The sequence below is a fragment of the Manis javanica genome, chromosome 3, assembly GCF_040802235.1.
Source record: "Manis javanica isolate MJ-LG chromosome 3, MJ_LKY, whole genome shotgun sequence".
NCBI lineage: Eukaryota > Metazoa > Chordata > Mammalia > Pholidota > Manidae > Manis > Manis javanica.
In genome coordinates this window covers 66,836,321-66,858,404 of record NC_133158.1, presented here as the reverse complement: position 1 = coordinate 66,858,404, position 22,084 = coordinate 66,836,321, and the positions used below count along the sequence as shown (strand labels likewise).

General features: G+C 36.4%; 1 protein-coding gene across 2 annotated transcripts in view; it reads left to right on the top strand.

The window, feature by feature from the left end:
* ATP6V1A (ATPase H+ transporting V1 subunit A) overlaps positions 1-21,752 on the top strand; it is a 77,270-nt gene extending 55,518 nt beyond the window's left edge. For both annotated transcript variants that reach the window (XM_037013070.2, XM_037013072.2), the window contains 9 exons: positions 2,481-2,643; positions 3,185-3,293; positions 7,242-7,364; positions 7,458-7,572; positions 8,247-8,310; positions 9,738-9,941; positions 12,300-12,394; positions 16,693-16,864; positions 19,391-21,752. In XM_037013070.2, the coding sequence (XP_036868965.1) occupies positions 2,481-2,643; positions 3,185-3,293; positions 7,242-7,364; positions 7,458-7,572; positions 8,247-8,310; positions 9,738-9,941; positions 12,300-12,394; positions 16,693-16,864; positions 19,391-19,483 (1,138 nt within the window). In that variant the 3' untranslated portion in view covers positions 19,484-21,752. The remainder of the gene's footprint in view (positions 1-2,480; positions 2,644-3,184; positions 3,294-7,241; positions 7,365-7,457; positions 7,573-8,246; positions 8,311-9,737; positions 9,942-12,299; positions 12,395-16,692; positions 16,865-19,390) is intronic.
* Positions 21,753-22,084: the final 332 nt, after the last annotated feature.

Sequence of the window (22,084 nt, the reverse complement as noted above, 5' to 3'; positions counted from 1 at the left end):
CTCCTTCCTCCTTACAATGTCTTCTTCTTTATTCTTCCTGTTAGCTTCTGTGTACAGGTTCCTAGTCTCTGTTACAGGTTCCTTCTTCCTTAATTTTAATATTTCTTAGAGTTTTTCCGTCTTCTTGGGCCTTTTGTCTCATTACATCTTACCCTCTGTGGATGACATTGTCTACTCATGACTTAAATATTCATCTATATATGATGACTTCTAAATCTGTATCTTCATTCCAGATCTCTTCTGAGTTCTAGACTCATATATCCACTTCTAATTATATACCTCTCCTATTGAGTGTCTTACAGGTACCTCAAAGTCAGTATTTTCAAAACTAAAATCACCATCTCAATCATACTCCTTTCCTTGAAACTTGCTCGTCTTTCTTTATTGCCTCTCTCAACAAATGTCATCATCCATCCAGTGAATGCCTAATCTAAAATCCGTGACTTTTCTCAAGCATCATTCTTATCCTCCCACGTCTAATTATTGAACAAGTTTTTTTATTCTATTCTCTCAGTATCTTTTATCTACATCTTTCATCCCTATTCCATAACTGTAATTAAGGACCTTAACCTAATTCCTGCAATAATCACATGAATCACACTTTCTGTCTTCAGTCTTGCCTTCTTTCAGTGTGGTTGTCCATATTACGTAGTAATCCATCTAAAACACTATCTGATACTGCACTGTTTCAGTATTTTGTTTAAAACCCTTAAATGCTCTTAACTTCCTACCAAGCCAACTACAATCTCGCTGTTGCTTACCTTCCAGTATTGTCTCAGCCACTTGACCTCCCAACTGCTTCCTTACACACCCATCTTCCAGACATACTGAAGGACTTTAAATTCCTTAAACAGTGCTCCCTCTTGCCCCTGGACCTTTAGGTATGTTGTGCTCTCTGCTTGGAATGTTTACTTCCCTTTATCTAGATAATTTCTGTTTACTTTCAGGTCTTAGGTTCTTTCAGGAAAAATTCCTTTTTCCGTACCATTGCACCCCTTCCTGTGTATTCCCACAACACCTTAGATGTTCTCTATGATGGCACTTTCCACATTGGATTGCTGAACTTCCAAACTGGGGCACACCCAGCTCTGCTTACTCACCCCTGTTTAAAAGTGATTTGAAAGAGGTATACAAAACCATAGGATGAATAGACATGCCTTCTTAGCTTATCAAAGTCACTGAACAGTTTGGAAAAGAAAACATTTTAGTGTGTATTAGTTTTATATTGAAAAGAAGTTTATTAAGAATGTAGTTTTCCTGAAAGAACAAAATAGCAGCAGACTCAGACTCCAAGAAGGGTCTAGAAGTTACCAAAGGGGAGGGCTGGAGGAGAGCAGGTGGGGAAGGATGAAAAGGGGATTGTGGGGTATCATGATTAGTGCACATGGTGTGTAGGGGGTCACAGGGAAGACAGTGTAGCACAGAGAAGACAAACAGGGATTCTGTGGCATCTTACTACAGTGATGGACAGTGACTGCAATAGGGTATGGGGGAGGACTCGATAAGGGTGTATGTAGTAACCACATTGTTTTTCTTGTGAAACCTTCATAAGAGTGTATATCAGTGATACCTTAATAAAAAAATTTTTTTAATGTAGTTTCGTGAATTTTATGATAAAACACAATATTGCAAGGAATTTCCCTTAGCATTACATCTCATTTCTCCTGCCTAAACCTTCCTGCCCCACACCACATACTCAGCATGTGAAAACACCCACACATATATACACACACAAACATACATGTACATACATACTGTGACATTCACTTCCCTCTTCCCTGAAGGGTATTTCACTCTCCACTGCCACTTTTTAGGGAAAGTTTGAAAGTGGCTGCTAAATAGTACAGTAATCTGCAGCTGACTTTTCACTTTACCCTCCTGAAATGTGAGCTCTCTTAGGACAGAAACTTGGCTGTCTTATTTGCTGTTTTCTCTCCAACATCTTCAAGCACAATTTTTAGTACCTAGGAAGTACTTCATAAGTAGTTATTCAAAGTATAAAAGGGAATTGACCTAACACCTTACAAAAGTCTTTGTTTATTAGTCTTTATAGCAAGATATGAATTTCTTAAGTGGTCTTATTTTTTGCCTCAAAAGACTTTAAAAAGTTGTTTATATTTTTCTTTTAGCTTTAATTCCTATATTGTCCTTTCATGAACTGGTTTATATAGAAAGCATTGAGAATATCAGTATTGTTTTATTTAGGTTATTTTTATATCCCTCTTCCCTAGGTACCAGTATGGAATATACTTGAACTTTTCAGCTATTAGAGATGATTAAGATGATTAATGATAATAAAAACAAACACTATTAGAGGTACAAACTAGGGAAGCAATTGTATCTATTTCTATCTAAATAAGTGTATTGTAGATGGAGATGAATATATTTCAGTGTTTTCTTTGTTTAGCTTTTTTTTCTGTGTCACCTTCTTCATTTATTAGTATTTATTACCAACTAAATCCACACTTTGTTCTCTTTAGATGTGTACAGGGAGGAACTACTGCAATCCCTGGGGCTTTTGGCTGTGGAAAGACAGTGATATCTCAGTCTCTATCCAAGTATTCCAACAGTGATGTGATCATCTATGTAGGATGTGGTGAAAGAGGAAATGAGATGTCTGAAGTCCTCCGGGACTTCCCAGAGGTCTGTATATATAAAGCTTCAGATTCTATTCTAGAGAAAATACCACTAATCAACTTTTATTGGCAATTGATAAAGCTTTGTGTTGGGTCTGGATCAATGCTCTCATTTGTCAAGAATCTTTTAAGGAATGGTCTAATTAGATTTGTGATTCAATTTATATATTCAAAGAAAGGAATTTGAATTTTCCAGTCAAACACTTGAAAGTTTCTTTCTGTGGTCTGGTGGTTTTGGAGAGGAAGACAAAATACACAAAAACATTTATAGATGTGAACTTCACATAGTCTTTATATGATCTACTAGATTGCTATAGTAATATTCCTTTTCCCATAAAATGATGGGTTTTATTTATAAAATGGAAATAATGCCTATCTTCTTTACAGCACAATGGGGCAGGGAGAAGGGGTTGGAATGATGAGCAACATTACTTTGGGAAAACTGATTATAAGAAGGTTTAAATGTGGATAAGTTATAAAAGAAAAAAGATGGGGGGGCTAATGCCATTTTGAAATGAGAGGATCACTAACAGAGTGTTTGCTTCTAGCTCACAATGGAAGTGGATGGTAAGGTAGAGTCGATTATGAAGAGAACTGCTTTGGTAGCCAATACTTCCAATATGCCTGTTGCTGCTAGAGAAGCCTCCATTTATACTGGTGAGTTTATGATTTGGAATAAAAGCAACCAATAAACTCTCTTTCTTTTCCAAAGAACTTTTCTTTGATTCTAAAATACCTCCACACATATAACCACATTCTTTGCTTTTAGAAAAACATTTTACTTCCTATATCTTGAGGATACATCAATTTAAGACATCTACAGTGCTGCTCTGTTCTTTCTGATGATCATAAAATGATGTGTGTTCAACTGTTTTCTTTTTACCATATGTTTTACCATTTGTCTAACTCGACTATACCTGTATCTCTATAACTTGAATTATCAACTTTAAATTATTGTATTTTGACAGCTGGATATAAAAGATAAAAAAAATCAGCATGTTTACCTAATACCTTTCATCTTTGCTCCCACTTCTGTTGCAGCTTTTGGTACTTTCATTTCTACACTTCCAGGATTCCACATTCTGTTCTGTAACCATACATCCAATATTTCTATTAGCCCTTAGGCCTACAGAAAACAGAGTCATCTCCCACAGGCAGTCCTTTGACTACAGTTTTTCCATGTGTTTTGTGGTTGGCAAAAAAAATATCTGACTTTTGGGAATTTCTTCAAGAAAGTTTCATGAAAACTATATTCCCTGAATTCTTCATAAGCTTGTATTTTTTTCTATTGCCTTTAGATTTTAACAGTAATTTAGCCCAGTAGAAAATTTTTGGATCAATATTTCTTTGCTTGAGAACTCTTACTGTAACATTAAGACCTAGGGAGAAAACTGAGACTGGCCTGTGTTTTTTTCCTTTTATAGATGTATTTTCTTTTCACCCAAAGAAATTTTTCTTTAAAGTTGCAGAACTTTATTGGAATATCTCAGCCTTGATTATTTTGAGAAATGTTTCCTGAGACATAGTGTACTCTTTCAGTTTATGAGTATGTCTTTTATTTTGGAAAAATTTTGAGAATTGTTTCTTTTCCTTTTTCCTCTTTCATTGTTTGTCTTCTTCATACAGGACACATTGGATCTCCTTTAACTACTATCCATGTGTATCATTTCCTCTCTAATTCTTTTTATTTAGCCTGTTGTTCATTTGATCACAGGATAATTGGTGTTTATTCTTTCTGTGGCTTCTAATGAAACCTTAATTTCTATAATGATTCTATTTTTTCTTTCAGCTCTTTTTGAGTTCTACTTTCTCATGAGACATCTTTCTGATTGTACTGTAAAATTCTTGAGATTAAGATGCATTATTAACATTTTCTTTCATTAACTGTTCAGTTTTCATTTGTTCCTTGGCAGTTTTCTGACCATCATTGTATTCTGCTTTTTTGTCTTTTTTCTTTGTGTGTTTCTGTTTAGTTCATGTACTGGTATTAGTCATCTTCACAGGAGGTGGGAGGGAGTGGCAGGAATTCTTCACGGTAATCTGTAAAGTTTGTCATGGCATAGAGTTGTGTAAGTTATTATACTCTTCTCTCCTGCCAACAGAAATCCACAGCTACCAGGCCACTTACAGCGAATTCTTTCTTTTCTATCCTGCCTTACCTGCTTTTCATGTACTGAAAAGGAGTGCTTACATGTGTTTTCTTTTTCCCCATCTCCCTGCTTCTCCTTGATGCCAAACTAGGTACAAGTTTGTACCCGTTGTACCCTTTTTGCAGTCTTCCAAACAAAGAATTCTTGGCTTTGTCTCTCAGAATGTGCCCCCTCATTTGCAGCAGGAAGCCTAATCTGGTATGTGCAGCCTTGGGTGAATTCCCCACGCCCTTGTTTGGCTACGTCATTTAGGTGGCTTTCCTCATTGCTTTGTTTTGGAGCTGAATATGTCCTCTGGTTTTTGACAGTAGAGTTTGTATTCTCATATATCTTGTTCTCCTTGTTTGGTGGCTATTTTTATGAAAAGGAGGAGCAAGGGACATAATCATCTACTATTTTAAGAAATCTACCAACTTCTTTTAAATGGCTGCACAGTATCCCTTTGGATGGATATATCATAATTATTTAAGCAGCATCCTTTTGATGGACACTTGGTCTGTTGATGGCTTGTTGTTGGGTTGTTTTGTTTTGTCTTTTTGCTATCACAAACCTTACATCACTAAAACATCCTCATGGGAGTTTTTTACACTGTTTCTTTGGATGTTTTGTGTACATGTTTATTAGAAGTAAAATTGGTAGGTTCTTAGAAGTAAAATTGGTACAAGTACAACTGTTAATGCAGATTTTAGATTCTGATAGCCCATCGAAAAGCATAACAGTGGACAAGAGAAGTTTCTGCATATCTTCACCAATGCTAAATAAGTTTTTCAACACTTTCTTGTGATAATTATTAAACATATAGAAAAGTTAAAGGAATATTATAGTGAACACCAATGTACTCAGCACCTAGATTTGGCAATTAACATTTTATTTTCCCTGCTTTATTAGTAACCTTTTCAGTGTGTATTAACAGTGAACTGTACTATCTGTCCTTTGTGTATTAACAGTTTGAAAACTGCCTTCTGTACATTTTTCTTTTGGATAGTTGTTTTTCATACTGATGTGTAAAAGCTCTTTGAAAAGTCTTTTATCTGTCATGAGTTCCAGATATTTTCCCAGTCTGTTCATCTTTTGGTTTTGCCCCAGGTTTTTTATTTCCTTGTAGGTACTGATAATCATTAGGTTTGTGGTTTACTCATGTGTATTTGTCTCTACTGCCAACTCTTTGTAATATATACACACAAGTATTAGTGAATGAAAACATAGCCATGTTTGTATAAGAGACAATTCTGTTATCACATTGAAATATGTGATAGTTATTGGATTTTTATGCTGTAATATTAATATTAATAATGTTAAATAATCTAAGTATATTCCTTAAAGACTTTGTTCATGGAAGTGTTTTTGGAAGCCTCAGAAATCAGTATTTCTTATTCTGAAAGATGTCATATGATAAATAGTAAAGTAGTAAAGTGCCAAACTTTCAAGCATTATTTCATATTTTATTTCACTCATGTAAGACTTTTTTTTTTTTTTTTACTGGTAAAATAAAGGAATCAGGGCACTGGATTTTAGGACTCATGTAGCAGCAACTATACATTTTTAATATCTTAAGAGTTTCATAGTACCTCATGCTTTTCAGAGGGCATTATATATATCATTTCGTCTGATAGGTACAGGTAGACAGGTGCCAGTTATATCATTTTAAAAGATTAGGAAACCTCACCAAGAAATGAAGTTACTTTGCTAAGGTTAATGACAGAAAGGGTACTGGAGCCAGGACCTCTTTCTGCATATTAGCGTCTTCTAAATGGTTTACTATATGCGATTTTACAGGACAGAACTTGATATGCATTGCAGAATGATCAGGGTAATTAAGATAATATTGATTACTTTTGAAAAATAACTAAGCAATTAATTAGTTGAGGGGTTTTGGGGGTGTGTGTGTGTGAGTGACACACAAAAGCTACATTGGAAACTAATTTCTGACTAAATTATCTCAACAAAGAATAGACAAAAAGTCTTTTCCTCCTTTTTAAAATGTATATTCTATCAGGGTACACTACGCTATAGCACCAAATAAACCCAAACTCATTACTCAGTACAATAGATGTTGATTGCAGGTGGTCAGGGGACTCTTCTTTACCCTGTCATTCTGGGCTGGGACCTGGGCTGAAAAGAGCTCTCTTACATTTTCAATTCATGACTTCCCGGGCTCCTGGGAGTCCTCTCCATCTCGGTAAACTAGAAGGGAAAAACAGTATGGAAAGATGTGTGGCTTGCCTGGTGATGGGACACATTCCGTTAGCTAGAGGTCAGTTACATAGCCATATCTAAATGCAAAGAAGGTTAGGAAATAGAACTCAGCTAAGTGCCCAAAAGAAGAGGAAGAACAGATTTTGGTGAGCAGCTAGCAGTACACCTCATGTACTATTTTTGCTTTAGTTTTCTTAAGGTTGAAAAAGTCAGGATTCTACATATAGGATTATAATTTGTAATATTCTTCCCAATTTAGGAATTACGCTTTCAGAATATTTCCGGGACATGGGCTATCATGTCAGTATGATGGCTGACTCTACCTCTAGATGGGCTGAGGCCCTTCGAGAAATCTCTGGTCGCTTAGCTGAAATGCCTGCAGGTAATGTCTTTGTATTGCTTATTATGTAAGCAAAGCTGATAGAATTTGAGGGGCTGCTTGGCACCCCTTTTTAAACTTCTTTTTGTTTTTCAGATAGTGGATATCCTGCGTATCTTGGTGCCCGTCTGGCGTCTTTCTATGAGCGAGCGGGCAGGGTGAAATGTCTTGGAAATCCTGAAAGAGAAGGAAGTGTCAGCATTGTAGGAGCGTAAGCACCTAAACTGCTTACTTTTCAAAAGAAAAGAGTCATTAATTTTATTATTTATTTATTTATTTATTTATTCATTCATTCGTTTGTTTGTTTGTTTTTAAGAGTCATTAATTTTAAAGAGATAATATTTAGCTTCCTCTGAGGGTAGTGGTTCTTAACCAAGGTCATGCTCCAGAGTCACCCAGGGAGCTCTTTAAAATGCACATAGTTAGGTCATGCCTGTGAATTCTGGTTATTTGACTTAACTTTCTGCATATTAGCGATTTATTATATTCTAGTCACAGTGTCTTAAGACACTTAGTGTCTTAGAAAATTATAGACATTTTATGCTAAGAATATGTCATGGGAAAAGCAGAGTGAAGATCCATGACTGCAGCATAAAACCATACTTTGTTCCTAGAGCTTTTGCTTCCTGCTTCATCTATTTGATTAGAATGATGAAACTGATTATAATGTCTCTGATTGCTCATACTAGAAGGTGTTCAATAGTTATCATTCTTATCTGCAGCTTTGTGCTGTGTTTTATTTAATATTTTGATATAAGATTTCCTTTTCAAAGGTCAGTTCTAAAGTTAGTTGCATTAAAATTGACTTTCAAAAGAATTTTACTTCCATATACTAGTTAATTTTCTTAAGAATTTCTGATGACTTTTTTTTCCTTTTAAATTCAGAGTTTCTCCACCTGGTGGTGATTTTTCTGATCCAGTTACATCTGCTACTCTTGGTATTGTTCAGGTATATCTTTTTCTTGTGTAGTGAACTTCTGAGCTCTCCCACCCCCTATCCAATTCCATCCCCACTCCCATTCTTGCTCTGCTCTAATATTATCTAAGTCATCTTGAAATAAGTCAAGTAAGACTCATCTTAATTGAGTCACTAAAGAGTGGGCAATGGTAAAGTCTGTTCTAGTCTTATCACTGAGAGCCTTTAATATTGTTTGTTCTTTCTTACCTCTTTACCAGGATTTATAATAAAGTTATTATCTGTAAGGGGAAAATACATCAGGGGTAGCAAACTTTTATTAGTGTTAGAGTGATATTATCCTTTAAAAGTAGAGTAGCCCTAGTTGTAGAAACAAATAGGCCCAAAGATGCATAATGGCAAAAACATAGTAAAACTTTCTTTCCCATAGTGTGGTCTAAGGCATATGATCCTACGAGAGGGCAGCTCTTTTCCATTCACTAGTAATTCAGAGACCATGGCTCCTTCATCTTGTGGCTCCACCATTACTTAGCCTGGTAGTCCTCTATGTCTGGTGGGCACAAGAGAAAACTGTAGAGAAAACACACCAAATTTTTGAACCTTGGGCTCAGGTGCAGTCACTCCACTCATTCTTAGTCACACCCAGATAAAAGCAAAGCTGGAAAAAGTAGTTCCTACCTATACAGTTGCTTTCTAGTGACAAGGCATGAATTTCAGTGGCTAGCTAGCCAATTTGGACATTAAAAGAGGCCTAAGTGAAAAATATGTACAAATCAGGGCTACACTAAAGAAAATAAATGATAAACTCTTAAGTATATTTATTATCCATGTGGGTAAAACAGAATATTTGCTTATGTTTCTGTCAGTCAGTATCAGATGAAAAGAAATGGCAGAAGCTAAATTTATAACTTTGAAGGTCTTTAACCTTTGCCAAAATTTTGAGTTTTCAATTGCAGAGAAAGGGAGAATAAAGTTAGGAATACATAAAATTCATGTGAATGTTCAGCCTCAGAAGAGTGACTGCTAGCTCTTATTGGGTTGGCTCTTAATGATTGGGAATTGAATTTAATCAGAGCATTTAGAGGTTTTTTATCAAAGCAAAGTATCTATTCTGTCTCAACAAGCATTTTCTGGTAGGTTTGTTTATATTGCACCATAATAATCTTCAAAAGAGTCAGTTAATTTTTTGTTTTGCTGTTAGATTTGATATACTGTCAAGGAAATTCAGGTAAAATTTGAACTTGATTTATAGATAACTATCCATCCTGAAACTGAAAGGAATATATTTTTTCATTGTAAGTTTTATGCTTTTTCAGTTATAGTTGATATATACTACAAGATACATAATTTGATTCAAAAAAATTATAAAATTGCATATTTAGGACAAACACACCTCCATAGTATTTTTTAATTTTACTCTTTAAGAAAAGTCACTGTACTTTTTTTTGTTTTTAAATTAGGTATTCTGGGGCTTAGATAAGAAACTAGCTCAACGTAAGCACTTCCCCTCCGTCAACTGGCTTATCAGCTACAGCAAGTACATGCGTGCCCTGGACGAGTATTACGACAAACACTTCACAGAGTTTGTTCCTCTGAGGACCAAAGCTAAGGAGATTCTGCAGGAAGAAGAAGACCTGGCAGAAATTGTACAGCTTGTGGGGAAGGTGAGTTGTTAAACCGCATGGAGGGCAGATCTGTTAGTTCCCCTGGAGTGTTATAAGGACAGATGGAAGCTGGGATACGCAGATTCTTGCCCAGCACAATGAGTACTTCCTTTTTTTTTTTTCAAACAAGTAGAATTTCAGATTATTCCTTTATCCAACAGATATTTGAGGAACCTAACTGGGTTGTGGAAGGTAGAAAGATGATTATTGTTTTGATTATCTATTGTTGAGTAACAAACCACTCCAATACTTAGTGGCTTGAACAGTGTTCTGTGTTCATGGGTTTGGGGTTGATGGACTCAGCTGGACATTCTTGTGTGGCACCCTCACACTGTTGCAGTCATATGATGGCCAACGCTGGAGTCATCTGAAAGTTTCTTCTCTCATGTATTTCTGGCACCTGGGCTGGGATGGCTGTAACAGCCAGGGGTTGGCTGGGCATTTCTCATGCGTCTCCATGAGATAGTTCAGAGGTTTCACAGTGTTAGAAAAGAGGAAGTTGAAACCACCAGCCTCTTCAGCCTGGGCCCCAAAACTAGTGTAACATTATTTCTGTCTTATTATTCTGATCAAAGCAGCCACAGAAGTTTTGAAACAAAGAACTATTAGTTAACAAGAAGACTAGAATCCCCACAGAAATATGGGCAAAGGAGGGAAGTGAGATTATAGAAAAGGAAGCACGAAAGATTAACAAAACTGTGGAGAAATGCTTAAACAACAGCAAGGTACCATGTAACATTGGTTAAAGAATGGCAAAATATTGGAAACCTGGATAAGGCGAGTGTGTGGGGATGGAGGAACTGGTGTATTCCTGGTGGGCGTGTTGCCGTCGTGGAGAGCAGCATGACGGTACTTGCTCATAGATCTGGGACCTAGCAGTTCTGTTCATGGATATTGAGAATCTAAAAAGAACTTCTCAAACAGGTCCTTAAATTGATGTGTTTGTAGTGACAGGGAATTAACAGAAATCTAAAGCCCTTTACTGGAGGGCAAAAGATGGAAAGGAAAAAAACAGAAGTTGCATACCATGGAGAATGAGCTATACAAGAGCAGGAAGCAGCAGGGTAAAGGGCCTTACAGGGAACAGTTAGGGACAGCAGCTCAGATAAGACCTTACAAGCAAAGTGCAAAGACACGAGTAAGACTGCCTGACATAATTTAAAATACTGGTATAAGGTAAATTATATTATTTGAATTCATGTAAACAAAAGGATACACAGAGCACATTTTAATATTTACCTTCAATTAAAGAGGGTATTTAGAATAAAAGGGATTTAAGAAAAGAAACAGAAGATCTGACCCTTACCTCTAAGGAGCTTAGAACATATAAGTGACACAGACTGAAGTTCATTCCCTGGGCCTCTGCCTTTCCCACAACTCTCAAGATAATCTTTAATTTTTAGGGTAATAGGAAAATTACAAAAGTGAAAGTTTTTAAGGCAGTGATATTTAAAGAGTGCAGCACTGTAACAGCCATACCAGTGATACAGCACTCAGACATAGATGGTACATGCTTACTGTCCTTAGCAATTACATAGTTGTGAACATGTGTAATTTTTTAAGATAATGAATTGTTTATGGGCTATATGGATTTCTGTGGAACAAGCTTAAGACTGAGAATTCAATAATTAAGGTAGCAAGCCAGGATGTGAAGAAGAAAGTGTGTCAAAAAAAGAACATCAATCTGTGTGTATATATCCATGTTCATAGCAGCACTTACACTAGCTAAAAGGTGGGATCAACCCAGACTTCCCTTGATTGATGAACAAAATGTGCAGGAGGTGTGTGTGTGTGTGTGTGTGTGTGTGTTCGTGTGTGTGTGTGTGTGTGTGTGTGTGTGTGTGTAATATTATTCAGCCTTAAAAAGGAAGGAAAATTCATTCTAGCACATACTGCAACATGGATGAACCTTGAGAACATTTTGTTGAGTGAAATAAGCCACACAAAAAGACAAGTGATTCCACTTTGTAAGTTATCTAAAGTAGTCAAATTCATAAAAACAGAAAAATAGAGTGGTAGTTACCAGGGGCTAGGAGAGGGGTGAAAAGAAAGTTGTCATTTAGTGGGTATGGATTTTCAGATTTAGAAGATGATAAGTTAGGGAAATCTGTTTCACAACAATGTAGATATACTTAACATTACTGAACACTTAAAAATGGTTAATATGGAAAATTTTATGGTACATGTTTTTTACCATAATAAAAGAACACATCAATCAGAAAGCAGTTATAAAGTAAATTTATTAATGATAGATAATTGTATGTTGATTATATAGTTTCTGTTTGTTAACTGATTACCACTTTCAAGCCCACATTGTGGTAGTAAATTTCTAAGAAAAAATTTTTTTTTCTTGTCTAGGCTTCTCTAGCAGAAACAGATAAAATCACTCTGGAGGTAGCAAAACTTATCAAAGATGATTTCCTACAACAAAATGGATATACTCCTTATGACCGGTAACCTATCCTAATTTTCTTTTTTTGTTTGAGAATTTTCTATCAAGTTTTATAGAAGAAGCTGCCGATATGTTAGAATTCTTTTTTTCCCCTTTCACTGTAACTCAAAATACAGATTTATGTTGTATTTTCATAGCAGACAACTAACAATCTAGTATGTCTGCCTTGATTTTGCTCATTTGTCCAGTTATGATGGTATTTTCACTCATTGTCCAAATAGGTATAATTAGATTGAATTGTGGCGTGGTGTGCAGAGCCTGGGGAGCATTGCCTTCTTCAGAAGTTTTTCTCATTACCTACTAGCTCTGCCCAAGCATCTTTTCCTAAATACTGTTGCACTTTCCTACCTCATTACCCCAAATCCCTATTCTTTTCTTCCTACTACACTCCTTGTTATACATCCCACCAGCGCCTGCTACAACTGCTTCATGTTGTTTTCGTTTGTCTCCATATATTGCTTGATCTCTGTTTTAATTTGGTCATTGATCCATTGATTATTTAGGAGCATGCTGTTAAGCTTCCATGTGTTTGTGAGCCTTTTTGTTTTCTTTGTACAATTTATTTCTACTTTTATACCTTTGTGATATGAGAAGTTGGTTGGTAGAATTTCAATCTTTTTGAATTTACTAAGTCTCTTTTTGTGGCCTAGTATGTGGTCTACTCTGGAAAATGTTTCATGTGCACTTGAGAAGAATGTGTATCCTGCTGCTTTTGGGTGTAGAATTCTGTAAATGTCTGTCAGGTCCATCTGTTCTAGTGTGTTGTTCAGTGCCTCTGTGTCCTTACTTATTTTCTGTCTGGTGGATCTGTCCTTTGGAGTGAGTGGTGTGTTAAAGTCTCCTAGAACGAATGCATTGCAATCTATTTCCTCCTTTAATTCTGTTAGTCTTTGTTTCACATATGTTGATGCTCCTGTATTGGGTGCATATGTATTTATAATGGTTATATCCCCTTGTTGGACCGCCCCCTTTATCATTATGTAATGTCCTTCTTTATCTCTTGTTACTTTCTTTGTTTTGAAGTCTATTTTGTCTGATACAAGTACTGCAAGACCTCTGCTTTTTTCTCCCTATTGTTTGCATGAAATATCTTTTTCCATCCCTTCACTTTTAGTCTGTGTATGTCTGGGTTTGAGGTGAGTCTCTCATAAACAGCATATAGATGGGTCTTGCTTTTTTATCTATTCTGTTACTCTATATCTTTTGATTGGTGCATTCAGTCCATTTACATTTAGGATGATTATCAAAAGATACATACTTATTACCATTGCAGGCTTTGGATACGTGGTTTCCAAAGGTTCAAGTTTAGCTTCTTTACTATCTAACCGTCTCACTTAACTCTCTTATTAAGCTATTATAAACGCAGTCTGATGATTCTTTATTTCTCTCCCTTCTCATTCTTCCTCCTCCATTCTTTATATGTTAGGTGTTCTTTTCTGTACTCTTTTGTGTTTCCTTTGACTGCTTTTGTGAACAGTTGATTTTATTTTTTGCCTTTAGTTAGTATTTGGTCTGCTTTCTTTGCTGTGATTTTATTTTCTCTGATGACATCTATTTAGCCTTAGGAGTGCTCCCATCTAGAGCAGTCCCTTTAAAATATCCTGTAGAGGTAAGCTTTGTGGGAAGCAAATTCCCTCAACTTTTGCTTGTCTGGGAATTGTTTAATCCCTCCTTGATATTTGAATGATAATCATGCTGGATACAGCATTCTTGGTTCAAGGCCCTTCTGTTTCATTGCATTAAATATATCATGCCATTCTCTTCTGGCCTGTAAGGTTTCTATTGAGAAGTCTGATGATAGCCTGATGAGTTTTCCTTTGTAGGTGACCTTTTTTCTCTCTCTGGCTGCCTTTAATACCCTGTCCTTGTCTTTGATCTTTGCCACTTTAATTATTATATGTCTTGGTGTTGTCCTCTTTGGGTCCCTTGTGTTGGGAGATCTGTGGGCTTCCATGGTCTGAGAAACCTATTTCCTTCCACAGCTTGGGGAAGTTTTCAGCAATTATTTCTTCAATGACACTTTCCCTTTTTCTCTCTCTTCTTCTGGTACCCCTATAATGCAAATATTTTTCTGTTTGGATTGTTCACACAGTTCTCTTAATATTCTTTCATTCCTGGAGATCCTTTTATCTCCCTCTGCCTCACCTTCTCTGTATTCCTGTTCTCTGATTTCTATTCCATTTTTCTTGCACCTCATCCAGTCTGCTCTTAAGTCCTCCCAGAGATTGTTTCATTTCTGTAATCTCCCTCTGGACTTCATCCCTTAGCTCTTGCATATTTCTCTGCAGGTCCATTAGCATGGTTATGACCTTTATTTTGAATTCTTTTTCAGGAAGATTGGTTATATCTATCTTACCAGGCCCTATCTCTTGGGTTGTTTGAGTGATTCTTGACTGGACCAGATTATTCTGCCTTTTCATGGCGATAGAGGTGGTCGCAGGCAGGTGGCACGTGTGTCACCTGGGAGAACAAAGTCCCTTCTTGCTAGCTGGTCACCTTGCTCTTCTCTGCTGCCTGTGTCAGTTACCCACACACAGGGAGCCATCTCTGGGTTAATCTCCTGATCTGCCATGAGTGGGGCAGCTCTCGGGATAGCCCAGAGTCCTGTGGGGAGTGGCAGGCGCTCCAGGTGTGTTCTCCTGCGAGAACGGCACCCTTTTGTGCCTTGCTCCAGGTTCCTCTGTTTGTGCCAGGCAGCTATGCGCCAGCAGCAGCCTCTGGGTCTCTCCGGTTAGCTGCGTGCTGGGTGGAGACTGTGTGGTTGCTGTGGGTGGGGCCGCTCTCCGGCTGCTCCGCCGTTGTGGCGGGTGGGCCAGTTTGTTTGGTGGGCCAGTTTGTTTGCAGCGCTGGCTGGGGGGAATGAATGGCAGGCTGCTTATCACCGTGAGGGGCTTCGAGGCTGGGTTACCCCCCAGGGGGTTGAGGCGCCTGAAGTTCCTTAGGATTCCCAGCCTGCTGGGCTGAGTGTGCCAGGAGGATTCCATCCATCTGTTAAGTCCCTGTCCTTTTAAGACTTTCAAAAAGCACCCGCTTTTCCTTTGTCCCAGGGGAGCCAGCTCTAGGGACCTGCTCACAGTCTCCATCTTGGATTTTACTTTTCTGTTTTTCTAATATCCAGTACACATGCAGTGTGTGTCTGTGCTCCCAGTGCAGATTACTAGGGCTGGTTACTTAGCAGTCCTGTGCTTCCCCTCCCTCCCCACTCTGATTCTTTTCCTCCTGCTGGTGAGCTGGGGTGTGGGGTGGAGTGCTCGGGTCCCGCCCTGTCGCGGCTTTGTATCTTACCCTTTTCGTGAGATGCTGAGTTCTCCCAGATGTAGATGTAGCCTGGCTCTTGTACTGTATCTTCTGGTCTCTCTTTTAGGTGTAGTTGTATTTGTTGTATCTTCACAAATATATATGGTTTTGGGAGATTTCTGCTGCCCGACTCATGCCACCATCTTGAACCTCCCCACCATTTCTTTTAAACTTTGATAATTTGAGCCCTTTCATCACCAGCTAGCTTTTCTCCCTCCAATCGTATTTGTCTCCATATAAGACTGAAGACGAAACTGAACAAATAGAAAGTTTACCACAATGTAGGAGAAGCAAAAAATGTGACTAAACAGTAAGGCCCAGAAGTCTCTATCAGGAATATAAAAAGCTCTAGAAGCCACCCATACAAAGATAACAAGGGGGAAATTCTTTGGAGAGAGTGTAATAGAGAACATGCATGAAATTGTGCAGGCAAATGTTTTTGTCAGAAAGTTGTTATGATCCAAGTTGAATATTAATGTGTGTGTTTTCATTATCAGAAGGTATCAGTAAATGAAAATGAACACATTAATGGTACTACTATTAACTTTAGTAAATTACAGTTTTCCTGTTATTGGTTAAATTTTAACCCACTCTCAAAGGGAGTCTTTACAACTCAGTTATTTCACCATTTGGGTTACTCCTTCAACTGTATTATACAAAAACAAACTCAGTGTTGTTAGATTGTTAGCAGTGTTGTTTCATTGTTCTTCCTGTTTGATGATCTTAACATATACAAATAAATATCATTCATAACATAAACAAGAGAATATGTATTTCTACCCTACATCCTGAGACATTTTCTCTCTAACTCTGGTTAAGTAGTTACTAGCCTTTTCCATTATTTCTTTTTCATTCCATATGTGTCATCCAATAAATATAAGTAGTCTGCATATTTAAATAAAGAAGTTATTGCTCTGGTATTTTATAGATGAAATTTGATATGGTGTATTAACTGCTTTGGATTTTGTTTTTGTTAATTATTTTGACTTTAATTTACTCTAGGTTCTGCCCATTCTACAAGACAGTAGGGATGTTGTCCAACATGATTGCATTTTATGATATGGCCCGTAGAGCTGTTGAAACCACTGCCCAGAGTGACAATAAAATCACATGGTCCATCATCCGTGAGCACATGGGGGAGATCCTTTATAAACTTTCCTCCATGAAGTTCAAGGTATATTTTGTTTCTCCTGTAACTAAAGTAAGAAATGTTTCTTGTAATTTTTTAACAGAGTCCCAAAAGTGGTGTGTGAAACTTGGTTTATCATTTTCACACATGCTCAGGTTATGTAAAACCAGAAGGGACTTCAAAGTTCAGTTCAAATAGGAATTCTAGTGATAAAAATTACAATGTGTTGTGTCTAAAATGTGCTTTCTCTTTTGTCTTAACTGCCAAGCAATTTAGAATTAAAACCATTGCTGAGCAGCAGTCCCTTACCTTACCTGAAGTACCTGTTAACATCTAATCCCCATGCTCATCTGAAATGACTTCTGCTGCTTACTTCTTTTAAGTATCCTGTTACACATCTTTTTAAACTTTTAAGTGGATTTGCATTCTTTTAGAAGTATGCAAGACATAAATAACCAAAGAAATTTTCAGTAGATACTCAGATGTGTAAGGTGGTTTTTAAAATACTTGATCAGTTTAATTGCAATTAATTACTTGTAAAGCATGACATCCAAATATATTAATCACCTATTGAGAAATTGAGAATGATTCTCTGAATGTGTATATTATCTATATAGTGTTTATTGACACTATGGATTAAAGTAAATCTGTGCAAATAGACCCTTACTGTGTCAAGAATTTAAGAATATTCACACCCTTTAAGTCCTGTCATCCTACTTCAAAACATATAGCCCAGGAAATAGTAGATTTTTGACATGGATATATGTAAAAGGTTGTTTATTAAACTTCTTAAATGTCATCCAAGAGTAAACAGAGCCAACAGAGGACATTATGGCATATATGTTTTGGAAAGAATATTATGAAGGCATTAACATTTTTTTTTTTCAAAGAATATCCAAAGAAAGTAGCCGGTGTTGATGAGGAAGTAGAGAAAAGGGAACTGTCATGCACTGTTGGTGGGAGAGTAAATTGGTGCAGCCATTATGAAAAACACTATGGAGATTCCTCCAAATATTAAAAATAAAAATCCCATACAATCCAGTAATGCCATTTCTGGGTATTTACCCAAAAAAAAAAAACAATCACTAATTTGAAGGATACATGCATCCTTATGTACATTGCAGCATTATTTACAATAGGCAGGATATGAAAGAAACCTAAGTGTCTACTGATAGAAGAATGGATAAAGATGTGGTACATATATACAATGGACTGTTATTCAGCCATAAAGAAGAATGAAATCTTGCCATTTGTGACAACATGGATAGACCTAGAGGATATTATGCTAAGTGAACTAAGTCAGAGAAAGACAAACACATATTATTTCTCTTACACATGGAATTTTTAAAAAATAAGGCAAATAAACAAAATAGTAATAGAAATAGAGAGAACAAACAGGTGGTTGCCATGGAGGGTGGGGGTGAAAGGAGGGGCAAAATAGGTGAAGAGGATAAAGAGGCACAAACTTCCAGTTAAAAAATAAGTAAGTCACAAGGATGGACAAGTACAGCATTGGGCATATAGTCCAATAATATTGTAGTAACTTTATATGGGAACTATATTTTTCATGGTGAGCATATAGTAATGTATGTAATTGTTGAGTCACAAACAGATATTGTATACCAACTATACTTCAATTTTTTAAAAAAAGAATATCCAGAGGCATAGGGAAATGCTTATGATATATGAGTGAAAACAGATTGTAAAGAAGTTCTGTGTTTAATTTTATATAAATTTTTAAAATTATATTTAAAAAATTGCACTGTGTATAGGAAAAGGGTAAAAAATATGCAATAATATAGCAGTGATACCTTCTGGTAGCATGGTTAAAGGTGATATTTTTTTTTATTTACATGTACACTGTCAAATTATCATCCCAATTTTTTTAATGTCATTTGATATTCTTCTATAGCATGATTTTGTGGGTGGAGAGTAATATTTTACTATCCTTAAGCAATTAGGAAATTTCCATTTGTTGGTCTGGACAGCTTTGTTCATGGAGTTGGTTTTGTATATTTTCCTAGTACAGGTTCCCAGAAGTGGAATGTTGGGGTCAGAGATCTTAACTATGTTAAAGTCTCTTATACATGCTACTCAGTTAAGCTGTTTTCCATAAGGATTTTAAATGCGGTGTATTTTAAGATTATTTTAGAAATTTTACTTCCCTGTCCCAATGTGATACTACCAGACCTTGAATGGTACATTCTGCTTTGACTAGATAAGTTCCAGCCACCACGCACATGGAGTGGAATGCATCAGATACATGATGTTGTATAACTTCCCAGTGTTTGGCAGCTAGTTAAGGATAAATCCAATAGTCACTGAATACAGCTAGCAGGCAGTATAAGACACTGAAATTTTGCCTTGTTTCTGTTTGGTTGGAGTATTGCTCCATTTATACATTTCTACCCTTAAAAGTAAAAAAGACAAAAAGAATAATTTTGACTCCTGCCTATGTTTACCAGTGTACCTCAATCTAATACTCAAAATATATTAAATATAAGTAACTTACTGCATGTTCTGAAAATTATTTTCCAAAGGTAAATTAAATTCTGTAATGTCTTTTTTCAGGATCCAGTGAAAGATGGTGAGGCAAAGATCAAGGCCGACTATGCACAACTTGTTGAAGATATGCAGAATGCCTTTCGAAGCCTTGAAGATTAAAACTGTGACTTCTTTCCTCCTTTTCCTCAGCAAGCTCTAATATGTGTATATTTTCCTAAATTTCCTATCTCAAACCCTGCTTCTTTATTGTGCACCTTTGAGACTAGTGCCTATGTATGTTACCATTTGTTTCCCTGTTTACTTGTTAAGTCTTATATAAAACAAACATTCCTTTGTTCTAGTGTTTGAAGGGCCTCCCTGATCCTTTCTCCAAAGTGGTGAATGTAGTAAATATGAAATACAATGGCTACACTACTGTAAACTTGTAGGGTGACATCCCTGCTTGCCCTAGGCTTGCCCTTTCCTTGTTGCCATTAAATTGTAAACAGAACTACTGCATGTATTCCCTTTGCAGTGGATTTGGAATCGAAGGCCAGATTTCTATACATTTTGACAGGTACTTTGAAGTGACTCAGTATCTATATGGAAGGTTATTTGAAACTTAGCATTTTGCTAAGTAACTGCTTTACAGGAAATAATTGCTTTTTTAAAACATGAATGATTAATGTTGCAATTATTCATTGCTTCCCCCACTATAAATCAGGAATGTTTATAGGAAACTGCTGGGAACTATACTGTTTTTAAAACAGACATTTGTGGGTCTCAGCACAATATATGAATCAGTACCCTCTAAAAAAGTGGAAGAGGAGCCAGGTGGTCAGACTTAACATCATCTTGTTAAAACATAATTTGTTTCACTAGGAAAAATTCAGTATTAAGGATTATTCTGCATTACTGGGAAAAATTCTTTTTAAAATTACATTTAAAACAATCACCGAGAACTTGATCCACATCACACCCTCCTTCTTTCCCTCAAACCTCTTAGAAGCCTAAGCTTCTAAGAATCATGTGGCAGTGTGATGGGCAGTAAAATGACACAGAGAAGATATTCAGTAGTGGTTAAAGGCTGTTTGCACCTTTATGGACTGGCTGGGCTGTTGTTCTTGGGGCCAGAGTGGCATTATATTTTTACAAGATAATGACTTGTGTCATGTGTTGGCATGTTTGTTTGCTTACTGAATGTTGGAACAACCAGTTTACCAATTGCAGAAAATACCACTTTCTTTAATGTGGTTTTTGATTCACTGGCTCAAAAGATTTCTCAGAATATCTGTAGCCATAGCAGCGTAACAGTTTCCATTCTGTTTAATAGGGATGAAATTATTTCTTGTATCTGCTGATAACAGAATCTGAGTCTTGTAAAAAAAAATCATTTCATCCTGTCTTTAAACTTTATGTTTGAAAATAATAATTTCCGTGTTTGTATAATAAGGCACACTGCAGAACAGCTCTGAGAGCAAGTTTCCCATTAACTCTTTCTAACCAATAGTGCTGGCACCATTGCTTCTTCTTTGGGAAGAGGAAAGGGTATGTGAACTTGTCTAATAATCTTGAATACCTAAATATAATAGCATAAATAAAGTATTTATTTCATGCCTCACTATGTTGTTATTTAAATTTTTAGGTAATGTATTTCTTTTGGTCTATTGAGGAAAGATGCAGTGAGAATTCAGCTATAGTCTAGGTCCTTGCAGACGGCATATTTTTACAATGGCCTGTTATTCAGGATAGGTATTCTTCCATGCAACTTTTTTTAACCTTTCAGAATACTGGAAGACAAAAATTATGCAATGATTTGGTGAGATGTGGAGTTAATGGTGCTGCTTAATCGGTTTGCTTCCAATGTGGCCTCCTACCCAGAAGACCTAAGACCAGTGGAAATTAAAAGGATTTCAAAAACTTTCTATTCCTACCTTAACTTACCAGCAAACAGGATTGTCAGAGTAATGAATGATATGATGAAGAAAGTCTGACCAAGTTTGTTTTTGTTTTTCTGAATTTGCAGTGTACATTCTTCCTCCTTTTGAGGAATGTCGATGTTTGGGTGTGAAGATGCTAGAGAAACTATGATCTGATAGTCATGGTATGTGTCCCCTCACCTATATGTTGTAGAATTTCAGATTGGTAACTGATCATATTTCTTTAGTAAAAATGTGTTAAATTACAACAGTCTTTTAAAAAGATGATGCAGTTATATATTTATTGTGCTGTGCCTGGTCCTAAGTGGAGCCAGTTAAACAAGTTTCACATGTATTTTTCCAGTGTTAAATCTCACATACTATATACCCTTTGGAAATTCCTTCCATCCTGAAGAACAAATAGAAGAGGCCATATATATTGCCTCCTTATCCTTGAGATTTCAGTCTATGTTAAAAGTTGTGTATAATTGTTAAAATCTATGAAAGAATAAAAAGTGGATTTAAATTAATGTTCTTATTTTTCTGTGTGTTCATCAGGATCTGCTAGAAAACATGTCACTTTATTGTATTTTGTCTTACTGTTCTCAATATGAACTTTTAAATTTATTTCTCCCTGTCTTTATAGATTGTTACTTATGATCATGAAATTGGATTGGGGCCCTCACTGTGGACTACAAAAAGTCCTGTACTCACATACCACTATGAATTGGAAATGTAATACACAGAATGTCACGCCATTCTGAATGTTACTTTAAATTGAAAAAGTGAGTCGTTTCTAAAAGTACACTTCCAAATTAAAGGAGATGATTGGTACTCATCTCTGTTTTTGGCAAATGACCTA